The sequence below is a fragment of the Branchiostoma lanceolatum genome, chromosome 15 (genome assembly GCF_035083965.1).
Source record: "Branchiostoma lanceolatum isolate klBraLanc5 chromosome 15, klBraLanc5.hap2, whole genome shotgun sequence".
NCBI lineage: Eukaryota > Metazoa > Chordata > Leptocardii > Amphioxiformes > Branchiostomatidae > Branchiostoma > Branchiostoma lanceolatum.
Genome location: NC_089736.1, coordinates 391,915 through 405,299, shown reverse-complemented (window position 1 = coordinate 405,299; position 13,385 = coordinate 391,915). Strand labels below are relative to the sequence as shown.

At 46.1% G+C, this 13,385-nt stretch overlaps 1 protein-coding gene across 1 annotated transcript in view; it reads left to right on the top strand.

Moving 5' to 3' along the window:
- Positions 1-13,209, top strand: part of LOC136420982 (titin-like) — a 51,134-nt gene extending 37,925 nt beyond the window's left edge. Inside the window, exons 12-24 of the mRNA XM_066408125.1 lie at positions 294-3,668; positions 4,410-4,859; positions 5,177-5,248; positions 6,101-6,211; positions 6,646-6,778; positions 7,303-7,449; positions 7,834-8,016; positions 8,075-8,146; positions 8,735-8,870; positions 10,829-11,004; positions 12,123-12,358; positions 12,732-12,779; positions 13,063-13,209. Coding sequence (XP_066264222.1) covers positions 294-3,668; positions 4,410-4,859; positions 5,177-5,248; positions 6,101-6,211; positions 6,646-6,778; positions 7,303-7,449; positions 7,834-8,016; positions 8,075-8,146; positions 8,735-8,870; positions 10,829-11,004; positions 12,123-12,358; positions 12,732-12,779; positions 13,063-13,209 — 5,286 coding nt within the window. The remainder of the gene's footprint in view (positions 1-293; positions 3,669-4,409; positions 4,860-5,176; positions 5,249-6,100; positions 6,212-6,645; positions 6,779-7,302; positions 7,450-7,833; positions 8,017-8,074; positions 8,147-8,734; positions 8,871-10,828; positions 11,005-12,122; positions 12,359-12,731; positions 12,780-13,062) is intronic.
- Positions 13,210-13,385: the final 176 nt, after the last annotated feature.

Below are 13,385 nucleotides of genomic sequence, written 5' to 3'. Positions count from 1 at the left end.
GCGCCCCCTATCTTCCCACAGGAGCACTTCAGGGGTTTGGTCTCTGTGTGGACTAAGGTACTGTGGCAGCGAAGGCATGGGATTGTGCATAGTGCATGCAGGGGCAAGTTGTGTGTGCAAGCATGTCATTTTGATGTAAAAGAATCAATGCAATCTTTTGTAAGTTTGTTTTGTTTTTATTGAAGCTATCAGTTTGGGTTACTTTTATGAGTTCCAGCTTTGTCATGTCATGCTGATCACTTGTTTTGGCACCATTCTATCATGCTGCCCATTTCATCCTTCATTCCCGCCAGAAAATGAGAGCCATGAAACAGCTGGAGGCCCAGGGCAGTTCGCTGCAGGGTTTTTCAGGTGCCCGTCCCCTCGGCCAGATCACGCGCACTGCCTCTGTGTCCAGCATTGATTCTGGTCTGGACAAAGGGCCAGAAGCCAAGCTGAAGAAATCTGCCTCTATTCAGGACGTCACGACGGAGAAAGCCAGTTACCCGAACGGGCCTGCCGCTGGGAAACACAGGACAACTCTGGAGATCCCAAGGCCCCCATTGGTGAAGTCGAGGACGATTGAGGGAACAGCTCCGACAGAACCCGCGACCCCGCCCCAGCGCGCTGTGGTGCAAACAAGAGAAGCAGCGAAAATTGAAGTACCAAAAATCGTCAGCACCCCGACATCGAAAAGGGCTGAACTTTTGCCTTCTCATGCCGGCCGGCCGGGACAGCTTTCAAAGTCAAGGTCATTCGACGTCTCATCATCATCACCGCCTCAAATCCAGGTGTCTAAGACGCTCTCAGGGTCACAGCAAATGCCTCAAGGTCAAGTCTCAGGAGGGCTCCTTAAGCAGGCGTCGGCTGACGATGCCTTCATGCCTTCGTCACAAGACATCGTTACCCGGACGACGACCCTTCCACGTAGAGAGCGACCTCACTCTATGGTCATTGAGCCGGCCTACCCCCCACCCCCACAGAAGCAGCGACCCCTCAGTGACAGCGGCAGCTGGTTGCCGTCGACGATAGTCCCACCGGTCAGCCCGCGAGGCGGGAACGTCAGCCCGGCAAAGGTCACGGTTATGTCTGGCCCGCTGCGGCCGATACAGAAGTCAGCGTCGTTCGAGGTCATGGGGGTCGGTCGGGGTCAGACTCCGAGTCCAACTCCCGCAAAAATCACCGTCATCGCCAGCCCCGGGCCGAAGACTTCGCCCACGGGACAGTTCTTCTCCCGAAGCCGGGACGAAAGCCCCGGTTCCACCCAGCCCGCCCCGCCGAAAATCGACCAGAAGGTTCCGCGTGACGTGCAGAAACCGCAGACGGACCGTCAGTTGAAGAGCCCAAGCCCGAAACGGCCGCGGACGCCAAGCCCTGCTCGAGTTATGGTCACCTCGAGTCCGACTCCAACCGGCAGCCCGACATCGGCGGAGAGGGAAGGACGCCCGCCCAGCGCCAAGGTGCAGAAATCAGCAGAACCAACCCCAGAATCCAAACAGCAAAGGGTGGGGAAACAGCAGGATCCAAAAGCCGATGCGAAACAGCAAAAGGAGCCCACCAGACTCATGAAACAGAAGGCTGTGTCCAGCAGACTGCAGAAGCCAACGTTCGAAGACCCCACCGTCAGCAAACCTGCGCAGCCGAAAGCTGACAAACCCAAGGCACCACCACCTCCTCCTGTTATTACTGAAACTCCCCGCTCCAAGCCACCTCCCCCCACCATTATTCAGACTCCCCCCTCCCCTGGCTCACCTTCTATGGCCTCTCCTTTCACATTTAAAAAGGCTGCTGTATTCAAAGACAAGCCCTCCTCAGATCGTGCCAAGCCCTCTCGCATCACCAAGGCAACAGAAGCCGACATCTTCAAAGACATGCCTCCTCTGGAACAAACAAAACCACCTGTTACCATGGAAACAAAACCTGCAAAACAACCCGATACCATGGAAACAAAACCTGCAAAACCACCAGTTACCGTGGAAACAAAACCTGCAAAACCACCCGTTACCACGGAAACAAAACCTTCAAAAGCACCTGTTACCATGGAAGCAAAACCTGCCAAACCATCAGTTACCACGGAAACAAAACCTGCAAAACCACCAGTTACCACGGAAACAAAACCTGCAAAACCACCAGTCACCATGGAAACAAAAACTGTACCAAAAGATACCAAAAAGAAAGTCGCCCCATCCGTGCCGAAACTAGTGCCTGCTGTACCCGTCAGTAAACCTTCTCTGGGACAAACCAAACCGAGTGTGCAGCCAAAAACACCCAAAGTGCCACAAACCGCAAAAACGGAGGTGTCGAAACTGAACTTCTCCAAAGTGCCAAAGATTCCTGACGAGAGAAAAGGGGAGGAAAAGAAGCTATCGAGAACTGAAGTGCCAAAGATGAAGGTTTCCTTCTCCGTAGAAGAGAAAGGACCGACAGAGAAGCCTTTGCCGGGGAGGCTGGGGGTTCCCAAACTCGTGAAAGCAAAGTCGCTCGACGACCGCTCCACAGTGGAAGCGAGGATGTCACGACCTCAGCTTCTCAAGAAATCCTCCTCCTTTGACGCCCAGGACGATCAGTCGCCTCTTGAGATCCTCCTCCAGATGAGGAAGGGTCTGAAACCCGTTCGGAAGCAGGTGACGCGAGCGCCGCTGGTCCACTCCAAGTCTGTGCCTGACGAGCTGAGCCAGATCACACAGAAAATCCGAGGAGTGACAACAAAAAGTAGCGCGGAGAAACTGACTCCCGCCAAGCCCGCTCCTGCTCCTACGTTACGCAAATCTGCCTCGCTGGACCTCCCGCGGATAACCGTCATCGAAAAACCGTCCCTGCAATCAATCACGGAGAAGCCGGAGACCCCGCCGTCAACGCCACCCAAGCCGAAGGTACACGTTGTTGCCGACCGCGTGAAAGTGTCGCCCAGCAAAGAAGCTGAGAGTAAAGCACCAGAAAAGTTCAAACCTCTCTTCGTGCGCAAAGCCGAACCGCCAACCCAGCTGAGAATTCCTCCTCACGTGAAGAAGCAGGAAGAAAAACCAGAGCTGAGGGAAGCACCTTCGGTCCTGCAGCGGGCTAACTTGGCCATCTTCCAACAGGCTAAACCGATCAAGTTTAAGAAAACTCCGTCCATGGAGGAGGCTGAGAGGGTTGAACCACCCAAGGAGCGACGAAGGGCACCGTTTGTCGAGTTGAGAAAGGTACCCTCTCTGGAGAAAAGACAAGAGGAGCTAGAAAAGAAAACTAAGGTAGAAAAGAAAGTATCTGCTGGTGCAGAGAAGGTGGCAGAGAAAAAGCTGCCAACCGAGGTGGGGAAGGGACTAGGGGTGGGGAAGGAACCAGAAGCAACAGTGCCAAAACTGGAGAAAGCTGTGGAGAAAAAGGTCGACGAAAAGAAGGTTCCCGAAGTTGCAAGAAGAAAGGAAGTGGTGGAGGAAGTTAAGAAGGCACCTAAGACGGAGGTTTCAGCTCCTGAAGAGGTTAAGAAAGCTCCTGAGGTTCCTAAGACAGAGGTTTCAGCACCTGAAGAGGTAAAGAAGGCTCCTGAGGTTCCTAAGACGGAGGCTGCTGCTCCTGAAGACGCTAAGAAAAGCCCAGAAGCTCCGCGGAGGGAGGCAGGGTCTACCCGGCCCATCTCCGCGGTTCCTGCGGAAGTGAGGAGATCCACAGAGCTGGTGTCGGTGGTCATCACGGCTTCAGCACAGGTGAGGTGGTCTGGGTTGGTCTTATCTCAGCATCTGCTTTTGAATAGTTGAATAGTTTATTCCATTAAAATATATCGTTACGGTAGCCTTTGGGGCTAAATTGCGTATTTTATAACAATTAAAAATTAGTCAGAATCGCCGTCCTTAGAATCATCATCAGCGGAACAACATCAATACACATTAAAATAGACTCTATCTTACATGGTCAACGCAATTAAGGTGATAAAATATCTGGACAAACAAGTAGTACGTAACCTTATCTTAAAAAGATAATATGATAGAAAAGTGCTTGTTTTTCATAGAGTTAGCAGCAAATTTGACAAACAGTATTTCATGGATGACAATGTTGTGAACACGCAAGGTGTAATTTAATGGCAAAAAACTACCTGATTTGTAACATTACACATTTTTTAACATACCTTGTATGCCCTCTTTATTCGGCAGTAAGGCCATGTATTCTCATATTTCTGCAGTCTTAAATGGAAAGGCTCATTTTCAAAATTAGGTAAATTTTAATACACTGTAAGTACTAGGACTGGATAAACTGAGAAATCAGCTTTTCTGCTGTTAGAAAAAGGTAACAAACATCAAAATTGTGATATACAGAAATAATCACAACTCTAACTTAACCCTCTCTGTGCTGGCTTGCCCTAGTATAAATTTGGTGGCAATTAATTAAACTGCTAGCTTTGTAGCCTGAAGGTTAATACAATGTGGTGTCTCCTGTACCCCCTTTCACAGCCTCAAGAAGTGCAGCCGGCAGCACCCCAGGCGGCGGAGACAGTCGTCGAACCGCCTCAAGCAAAACCAGCTCCCATCACACCAGCTGCTCCCGTTGCCATGGCTACAGAGAAACCGGTTGCAAAGAAAGCTAAAGAACCGGTACCCACACCGGTTTCTCCCAAGAAAGAGGTGCCAACACCGTATCAATTATTACTTGAGGAGGTTCAAGAAGCAGAGAAAGTCTCTCCCAAGACATCGCCGGTGGCTAAGACGTCTCCAATAGCTAAGATGGTTCCAGAGAGGCCGCCGACACCTCCTCCGTCCCCCAAGAAGTCGCCTGTAGCGAAGACGGCACCTGGTGCTCCACAACCACCTGTGGTGCAGCCTTCCCCCCCAACGACGCAAGTGGTCGCACCAGCACTGAAGGAACCAGAACCAGAGCCAGCTCTGAGGAAGGAACCACCTGAGGTAAGGAGGGGTATCAAACCAGTAATTCAAAAAATTATCATACTTAAAGTTTACAGACTGTTTAGAGGTCTGTTACACACTTCATTGTTGATATGGAACTTAAAGATTAAGGTTAGGCAACCAGACATTAAATGATAACATCATTTATTTACAAAGCAACTGAAGATTGCTGGACTTAAGTTGTACCCTAAAAAAAAACAGGCGTAAGGCATTTTTGCCACCTTTGCCACTCTCAACCTTGGAATCTATGAATTAAGGAAAAATTGTGTTTTAATTTTAATTTGTGATTTTTTACCCCGTTCCATTAACTTCCACAGCCGGCGCCCAAACCGAAGCCCCCGGCCTTCTCAAGGGTCGCGGTCATGGAGGTCACCAAGAAGACAGGGGAGGTCAGCAGCTTCTCATTGGCCACACAACTCTGTTTCCATGGCAACTGTTTCCATGACAACTGTTTCCATGAAAACTCTGTTTCCAATGTAACATACTCTATTTACAAAAAAACTATTAAGAAATGTAGGAAAAACAAACAATTCTGGAAAATTGGTTGTCTTACCTATTTCTGTATTTGCAACATGTAATTCTATCAATCCTGTATGTAGTGGCGGAATTCTGCTCTTTTGATCCAGAAAATGTGAAGTAGAACAACTGTTGCCATGGAAACAGATGGTTCTGGCTATTTCTGTGTCAGCTGTTCCCCTGTGCTTCTGTCCTCAGTCCTTAGTGCTGTAGTCTACATGACAAGTGCCCCCCTCTTAGCTTCATGCTGCTAAGTACTTACACCCGTCATACTGTTACTGTTAGTACCCAGTCTCACCAGCTCCTTTTCCTCCTTTCTTGTAGACTTTCCACCTGTAGTTTGATACTAATCTTGCTTTCCTTTGTGCTTCACCTACAGCGTCCAACCTTTACTTGTAAATAATTCCCATCCAGTCATAATATATAGCGTTTACCCCTCTCCCTGCAATGTTAAGCTCTACCCCACATTGTGAAGTGTATCTTGACCATGTTTCAATTGTTGAACAGTGGTTCATATAGAGAAAAACGATAATGCCATAAACTTGTAAAAACTTCCTTAACTTATAAACTTTGCTTTCCTTTCTTCATCTAATACGGTACATTTTTCCTGAACAGTTGAAACTAAAACTTGACAGTGACTGTGACATTGCCTTTAATAAAGTGTTTTGATTTCCAAAAATAAACTGGAGGGACAATATTCTCACTGATGATCTTGACCCTTGTAGGTCATCATCATGGCAGAAGAGGTCAAGAAACCGGTTGCCAAAATAGAACCTGTGCCCCAGGAGGGAGAGGTCAGAGGTCGACTGATACAGGAGAATGTTGCAACCATACCGGTGAGTCGGAGTAAGGATGAAGCAATTCTTAAGTTTGTACATTTACTTCTAATCTCTTAAAATTTTAATGTTCCAGAAGAAAAACTTAACTTAAACTTTCTTAACTTTAATCTAATAACTTTAATGTACTGTAAGTTTAATATACACTGTTATATTTTGCGGTCGTGTGAATGTAGACATACTTTGCATTTAGCATCTGCTGCAATTCAATTTGTTGGTTATCTTGTCTGAAACTAGATACTGCGGAACTGGAATATCAACATGAAAATAGTCTAAGTCTGAGGGAAATAGTCTGTACCTCACAGTTCCAGGGAATGAATAATGAAAAGATATACCATGCTTTGTGTAGCTGTGTGTAGGATGAAAATGTACAAAAATGTAGCCTGACTCCTACCTTGGAGTGAAATATCCATCTTGACATCTCCCCTGTACAGGAGGGGAAGCGTCCGCTGGCCAGGATGACCTCGCTGAAGCGCCGCGGGTCGACCGGCTCGGACATGTCCGGCGTGTCGTCTCCCGCAGACAGCGAATCAGAGGAGTACTACAGCGGCACCTTCTCCGAGTCAGGTAACACACCTGTAGAGGCAGACAAGGTTACTTAAGGCCACACCAATTTAATTTCTTGGTTGACGGATTTTTATTTAAGAAAAAAAATTGTAGAAAAAAAAATCATAAAACAGAAGGCTGGCCCAATTTTTTTTTTCAATGAAAATCCGTTAACCAAGAAATTAAATTGGCGTGGCCTAAGTCATCTAACATCTAAATCATTTTGAAGAACTCTTCTCACATTACTCCTACATGTAGTTGTGATGGGTCCATGAAGTTTCTAATACATTAATTTTACTAATAAGAAAGCATAGCACAGCATCTTTTATCGATAGGGTTACTAATGAACTCTATAAGCAATTTCCTTGACTGTGCACCTTGAGTTTTTATACCTGATACTTACTAACTCGTGTTACACCATGTGATACTTGAGTATATCAAGTAGTTTGGTTTTGCTGTTTTATTTAAAGACACAGAGAGCAGTTTGTGCTTATTGAAGGTGACGAAATGACTTTTATAATTTTTACTGTAACTTATTTCCACAGACACGGAGAGCAGTTCATACTTCACGGCGGGGGAGGACGAGGAGAACACGGCTCCCGTGTTCCTGAAGAGGATGCTGCGCCAGACGGTCCAGGAGGGGAGCACCACACGGTTTGAGGTCGTCGTGATTGGACAACCCAAACCTGCAGGTATGGCTGGTGCTGTAGTCTGGTACTGTTAGTGGTCTTGTGGTACTGTAATCTTACACCATAGTTTTGTACTGCAGTTTTGTACCATTGTCTTGAACCATAGTCAGGTACTGTAGTATTGTACTGTCGTCTGGTACCATAGTGTGTCATTACCATAGTCAGATACTGTAATAAGGTACCATAGCCAGGTACCATAGTCAGGTAGTGTAGTCTTGTGCTGTAGTGTGGTACCGTAGTCTGATACTGTAGTCAGGTACAGTAATCAGGTACCATAGTCTGGTATTATAGTCTGGTACATAGTCAGGTACCGTAGTCTTGTAATGTAGTGTGGAACCGTAGTCAGGTACCGTTAGTGTAACCACTTCCTTTCTCCCCTCCTTCCAGTGATGTGGCTGAGGAACAACTTCCCGATTAAGGAGTCGGAGGATTTCCAGTTCCTCCAGGAGGGGAACATCTACTGCCTGGTGCTGCGGGAGGCGTACCCGGAGGACGCAGGGCTGTACACCTGCCGCGCCATCAACTCTGTCGACGTTGTGTCTTGCAGCGCTGAGTTACGCGTGGAGGAAGGTACGGTCCCAGTTAAAGGTTGAATGTTAAAGGTTAAATGTTAAAGGTTGAATGTCAGGGCTGTACACCTGCCACGCCATCAACTCTGTGGACGTGGTGTCTTGCAGCGCTGAGCTACATGTGGAGGAAGGTACGGTCACAGTTAAAGGTTAAAGGTTCAACGTTAAAGGTTGAATGTTAAAGGTTGAATGTCAGGGCTGTACACCTGCCGCGCCATCAACTCTGTTGATGTCGATCAGTTACACGTGGAGGAAAGTACGGTCTGAGTGAAAACTGTCATTAAGCATACATTCAACGCTCAGCTGCCGCCAGAATAAAGTGTCAGTGCATGGTGCTGAAATGTGGGTTAAAGCCCATTCCGATGAAGTGTATGTGTGCTGTTAAGAGAGTTGGTAGACTCCAGCTACAATCACGTATATGTAGTTACCTTGACTCATTATGTTTTTCATCAATTTGGTTGTATTTGTACGGTGTTTGTGGGTTTGATAGCATGACTCAATAAGTTATGGATGGATTGTTACGAAATTTGGTATGTGGTCAGGTCTTGCAATGTTGAAGTCAAGCCAGTAGTTTATCTGGAGTTCCAACAGAAGACATAGTGATGTGAGGCTAAAGGCTGAATGTTAAGGTTGAATATTAAAAGTTGAAGGTCAATGTTAAACTTAAAAAGGTTGAATGTTAAAGGTTAAGTGTTAAAGATTAATGTTTTTGTTTTCAGAGCTGACAGACGAGGAAGGCGAGCCGATGGTCCATCCGGAGTTCCAACAGAAGATCAAGCCACTAGAGGTCGCGGAGGATGACCCCGCCAGGATGGACTGTAAGGTCACAGGTGTGCCGGAACCGGAAGTCACCTGGTGAGTCACCATCACTGGTAACGTAACCTCTCCAATGTTGGTGTGGATTGACTTCATTACCTGTCAAACAGGACAGTTGCAGAAGTTTCTCTGACTGTAAGGCCACTAAAATGGTTTCAAGATGGCAGCAGTGAATGTACTGATTTTCACCCAAACCCGAGCAATTAAATCTGCGGTCCCCCGAAAGTGCGAAATGGAACGAAATGGAACGAAATGGAACGAAATGGAACGAAATGGAACGAACTAAAACATATGTAACATTATGAAATGAAATACCAGTAGAAAGCGAAATATAAGGAACGTTGTAACATTCACAGTAGACGGGAACAGGAAGTAAATACATAATATAACGTGTTTTATTTCTTGAATCTGTTTGATAATAGTAAATACAACGTTTTTGCCCCGTTTGTGTGGCTACATTCTTCCCTGAAAATGGGAGCGCCGCGTGGAAAGAGCTCGGCCGCTCTTCCTTGATTTTACCAACTATCTGCAAATGACCTGCTGCAAATAGCAGGGACAACCAGCAAACGGAACTGAGTATCGAAGTAAGGACTAGATTATACAGAAGTTGGTGGTAACATTGCATCTCATAATTCACCAAGAGGGCATGAGGCAAGCGTAATTTCATTATTTATACAGCGTGTTTGCGTGTTGTGTGGACTGTGAAATACATGTCCTACTCGTTCACACCCTCCCTTTGTTTTGTCGTGAACAAGGAAGCAGAAATGTCTTCAGAGGTAGTTCTCAGTCCATGTCCGTGATTGAATGGAGTGTGAAATGTCACATTGGTGGCGGAGCGCAGAGCTGCATTTGCATATCATTAACGGAAGGGTCCATTCTCCGACAGCCGACCAGCCGAACAATTGGTTGTATAAAAATCGTTGTTGTGGAGATATGCAGCTACGTATTAGTTATGGACTAAAACCGTTTGTAAATAAAACTTGGAAGTCGGAGTTTGATTCAACCTGTCGGTAGCACGCCGGCCCACGTACACAGTTCCGATGCGCTGGCAACATTGGCGGTTTATTTGCATGCGGGGCTCCATTTGCAACACGCAAACACGCTGTATAAATAATAAAATTACGCTTGCCTCATGCTCTCTTGGTGAATTATAAGATGCAATGTACCACCAACTTCTGTATAATCTAGTCCTTACTTCGATACTCAGTTCCGTTTGCTTGTTTTCCCTGCTATTTTCAGCTGTTCACTTACAGATCGTTGGTAAACACAAAGGAAGTGCGGTGGATCTCTTTCCACACTGCGCTCCCATTTTCAGGGAAGAATCTAGCCACACAAACGGGGCAAAAACGTTGTATTTACTATTATCAAACAGATTCAAGAAATAAAACACGTTATATTATGTATTTACTTCCTGTTCCCGTCTACTGTGAATGTTACAACGTTCCTTATATTTCGTTATCTACTGGTATTTCATTTCATAATGTTACATATGTTTTAGTTCGTTCCATTTCGTTCCATTTCGTTCCATTTCGTTCCATTTCGTTCCATTTCGTTCCATTTCGTTCCATTTCGTTCCATTTCGTTCCATTTCGCACTTTCGGGGGACTCTTAAATCTGTAACCCTTGTTAGTTAATGTTCCCAGGCAAAAGTATATAATTCATTATAGGAATCCGACCAAGAATTGGCTCTTGTATTTCTGATGAGAAATTGATGTTTTGGTTGATTTTTATTTATTTCTTTTTTCAATGACAACAATGGAGTATAGAGTAACTAGAACCAACACAAGAACTGGCTCATTAGACTGCTTTTGTTTTTCACATGTACATTTATTGTTGTTTGTTGATTTTTGTTTGTTTATTTCTCAGGTACAAGGATGGAGTTGAGATCACGCAGGACCCAGAGTACCAGTTCCTGTTTGAGGACGAGGAGTCCATGTGTCTGATCGTTGTTTGTTTGTTTTATTGATGTTTGTTTGTTTATTTGTTTGTTTCGGCAGGTACAAGGATGGAGTTGAGATCACGCAGGACCCGGAGTACCAGTTCCTGTTTGAGGACGAGGAGTCCATGTGTCTGATCGTGCCCGTCGCCAGTAAGAAACACGAGGGGCTCTACAGCTGTCTGGCGGGAAACAAGCTCGGGCAGGTGGCCTGCTACGCTAGACTCACCGTCAAGGGTGAGGATGACCAGCTTCTTTTATGCACAGTGTTGGCATAAGTTAGTTTAGTTAAAATCCTCCCACACCATTATTGATGTATAGGGCGGTGCTCATCTCCGTTCCATAGCCCTGGGCCACACTGTGGTGCAATCATTGTAGCAGGGGGCTAGTCCACTGGCAGTGGAGTGTGTTTAACTTCCATACTGATATGTACCATTTTTATAAAGTCTTTGGTATGACTCAATGCGCCTCTTGTCCAGAGGTGTCCTACCTGGGGCTTGAACCCCAGTCCTTCTGGTCCAAGTAATTTGAACCAGATGTGGTGAGAGACAGAAGCGCAGACCACTACACCACAGGGACACCCCAGTGCTGGCATAAAGCTGGCATCAAATTGAGCAGGAAAATAGATTGCATAATGATTCAAGCTGAAAGGAACATTACATTTTTGGCAGCAATACACTGAGGGATTTTTAGGGATCAGCCAATCTTCACAGGTCACTGAACATTAACTCTTATAAGTACAGTAAACTTTTTTTTGTTCTATCGTCAAGGGTGAGGTCAAAGTTTGCAGTCAAACCTGTCTATAAGCTGGTTCAATGTTGGAACTGCACATGCACAGTGTGATGCATTGTGGGTATTTCACGTATGTCAAAGTCGACCCTGGATCATGTTATGGCCAAACATGATCCATTCACTCACTTAATCAGTCAGCGACTCACATAACAGTATCTACGCCAAGATATAATAGTCATGTGATCTTGCCCTTCTTTTCTAAAAAAAAAAGCAACATACTGGTGTGGATGAAATCTATTTCTTCAGTTACCATGTTACTTTGCACAGCAGGGCTAGAAATACTGGGTGCATAATTTGTACTTTTGTGCACCAAAATTGGAGCCGTGCACCATAGTCTTTGACGGTGCACTTAGATATTCATGTTGGGGGATATGAACAAACTACGTACACTAATATACAGCATATTGGAGACACTAACTTTTAAAATAAGCTAAGGTTTTACTTACTATCTGTGGGCCTAAGTTTTAGGTTAGGTACACGCACCATGCCAGTGTACTGAATTTTTCACTTCAACATACTGTAGGTCAAAACTGTTACCAATAAATCTTTCAATTTCCCCCCAGAGAAGTCGCGTCGGCCGGCCCACCCCGGCCCCCCGTCCTTCCTGACCACGCTGGCGGACGTGTTTGCGGTGGAGGGGTCGCAGGCCTGCTTCACCTGCACCGTGGTCGGGAACCCCGACCCCGACATCGAGTGGCTGCTGGACAGCCGCCTGCTGAAACCCACGCAGGACTTCAACATGTCGTTTGAGAACGATATGGCCAAGCTCATCCTGAAAACTGCGTACCCAGAGGACCAGGTAGGTCTTGTTTTATTGTTCTATTTCAATTAATCACGAACAATATGAAAGGGAGGGCAAAACAGGTGCATAAGCACGTTTACAAGTTTGAGAACGATATGGCAAAGCTGATCCTGAAGACAACGTACTCAGAGGACTAGGTAGGTATGCATGATGTACAAAATGACTAACAAACTAGTAAGTATCTAATGCCAGCTCAGAAAAGGACAGGAAATAGTCATCCCTTCAAGTACCAGAGTTATCAACCCAGAATCAATGTGTTCAAAAGCTCGTTTTCCCTAGATGTGTTGTAGAGTGGAACTCGTTGACACCAAGTACTGTAGGAGCATCCTCACTAAATAGCTTTAAATGAGACTTCTCCATGTCGTTTGAGAACTATATGGCCAAGCTCATCCTGAAGACAGCGTACCCAGAGGACCAGGTGGGTCAACAGATCTTACTCAGTGTCACTGACAAAATAGAGTGGATCCTACATGAAACGTTTGACCGTTTCTTTAAAAAGCTGTTGCTTGCCTTATCTTATTACCTGGATGTCTGACCTTCATCAACAAACCAGGTAGGTAGTGTAGCATGGGTAGTCCAGCGGTAAGGGGTCCTGACTCTGGAACTAGAAGCCGTGAGTTTGAATCCCGCTGGGTCACTCATACAACGTTCGAACGTGCTTCACCTGTAACGTGGTCGGGAACCCCAACCCCGACATCGAGTGGCTGCTGGACAGCCGCGTGCTGAAACCCACGCAGGACTTCAACATGTCGTTTGAGAACGATATGGCCAAGCTCATCCTGAAGACAGCCTACCCAGAGGACCAGGTGAGTCAACAGATCTTACTCAGTGTCACTGACAAAATGTAGTGGATCCTACCTGAAACATTTGACCGTTTCTAAAATCTATCAAGTTGCTTGAGAAGCTGTTGCTTGCCTTATCTTATTACCTGGATGTCTGACCTTCATCAACGGACCAGGTAGGTAGTGTAGCATGGGTAGTCCAGTGGTAAGGGGTCCTGACTCTGGAACTAGAAGCCGTGAGT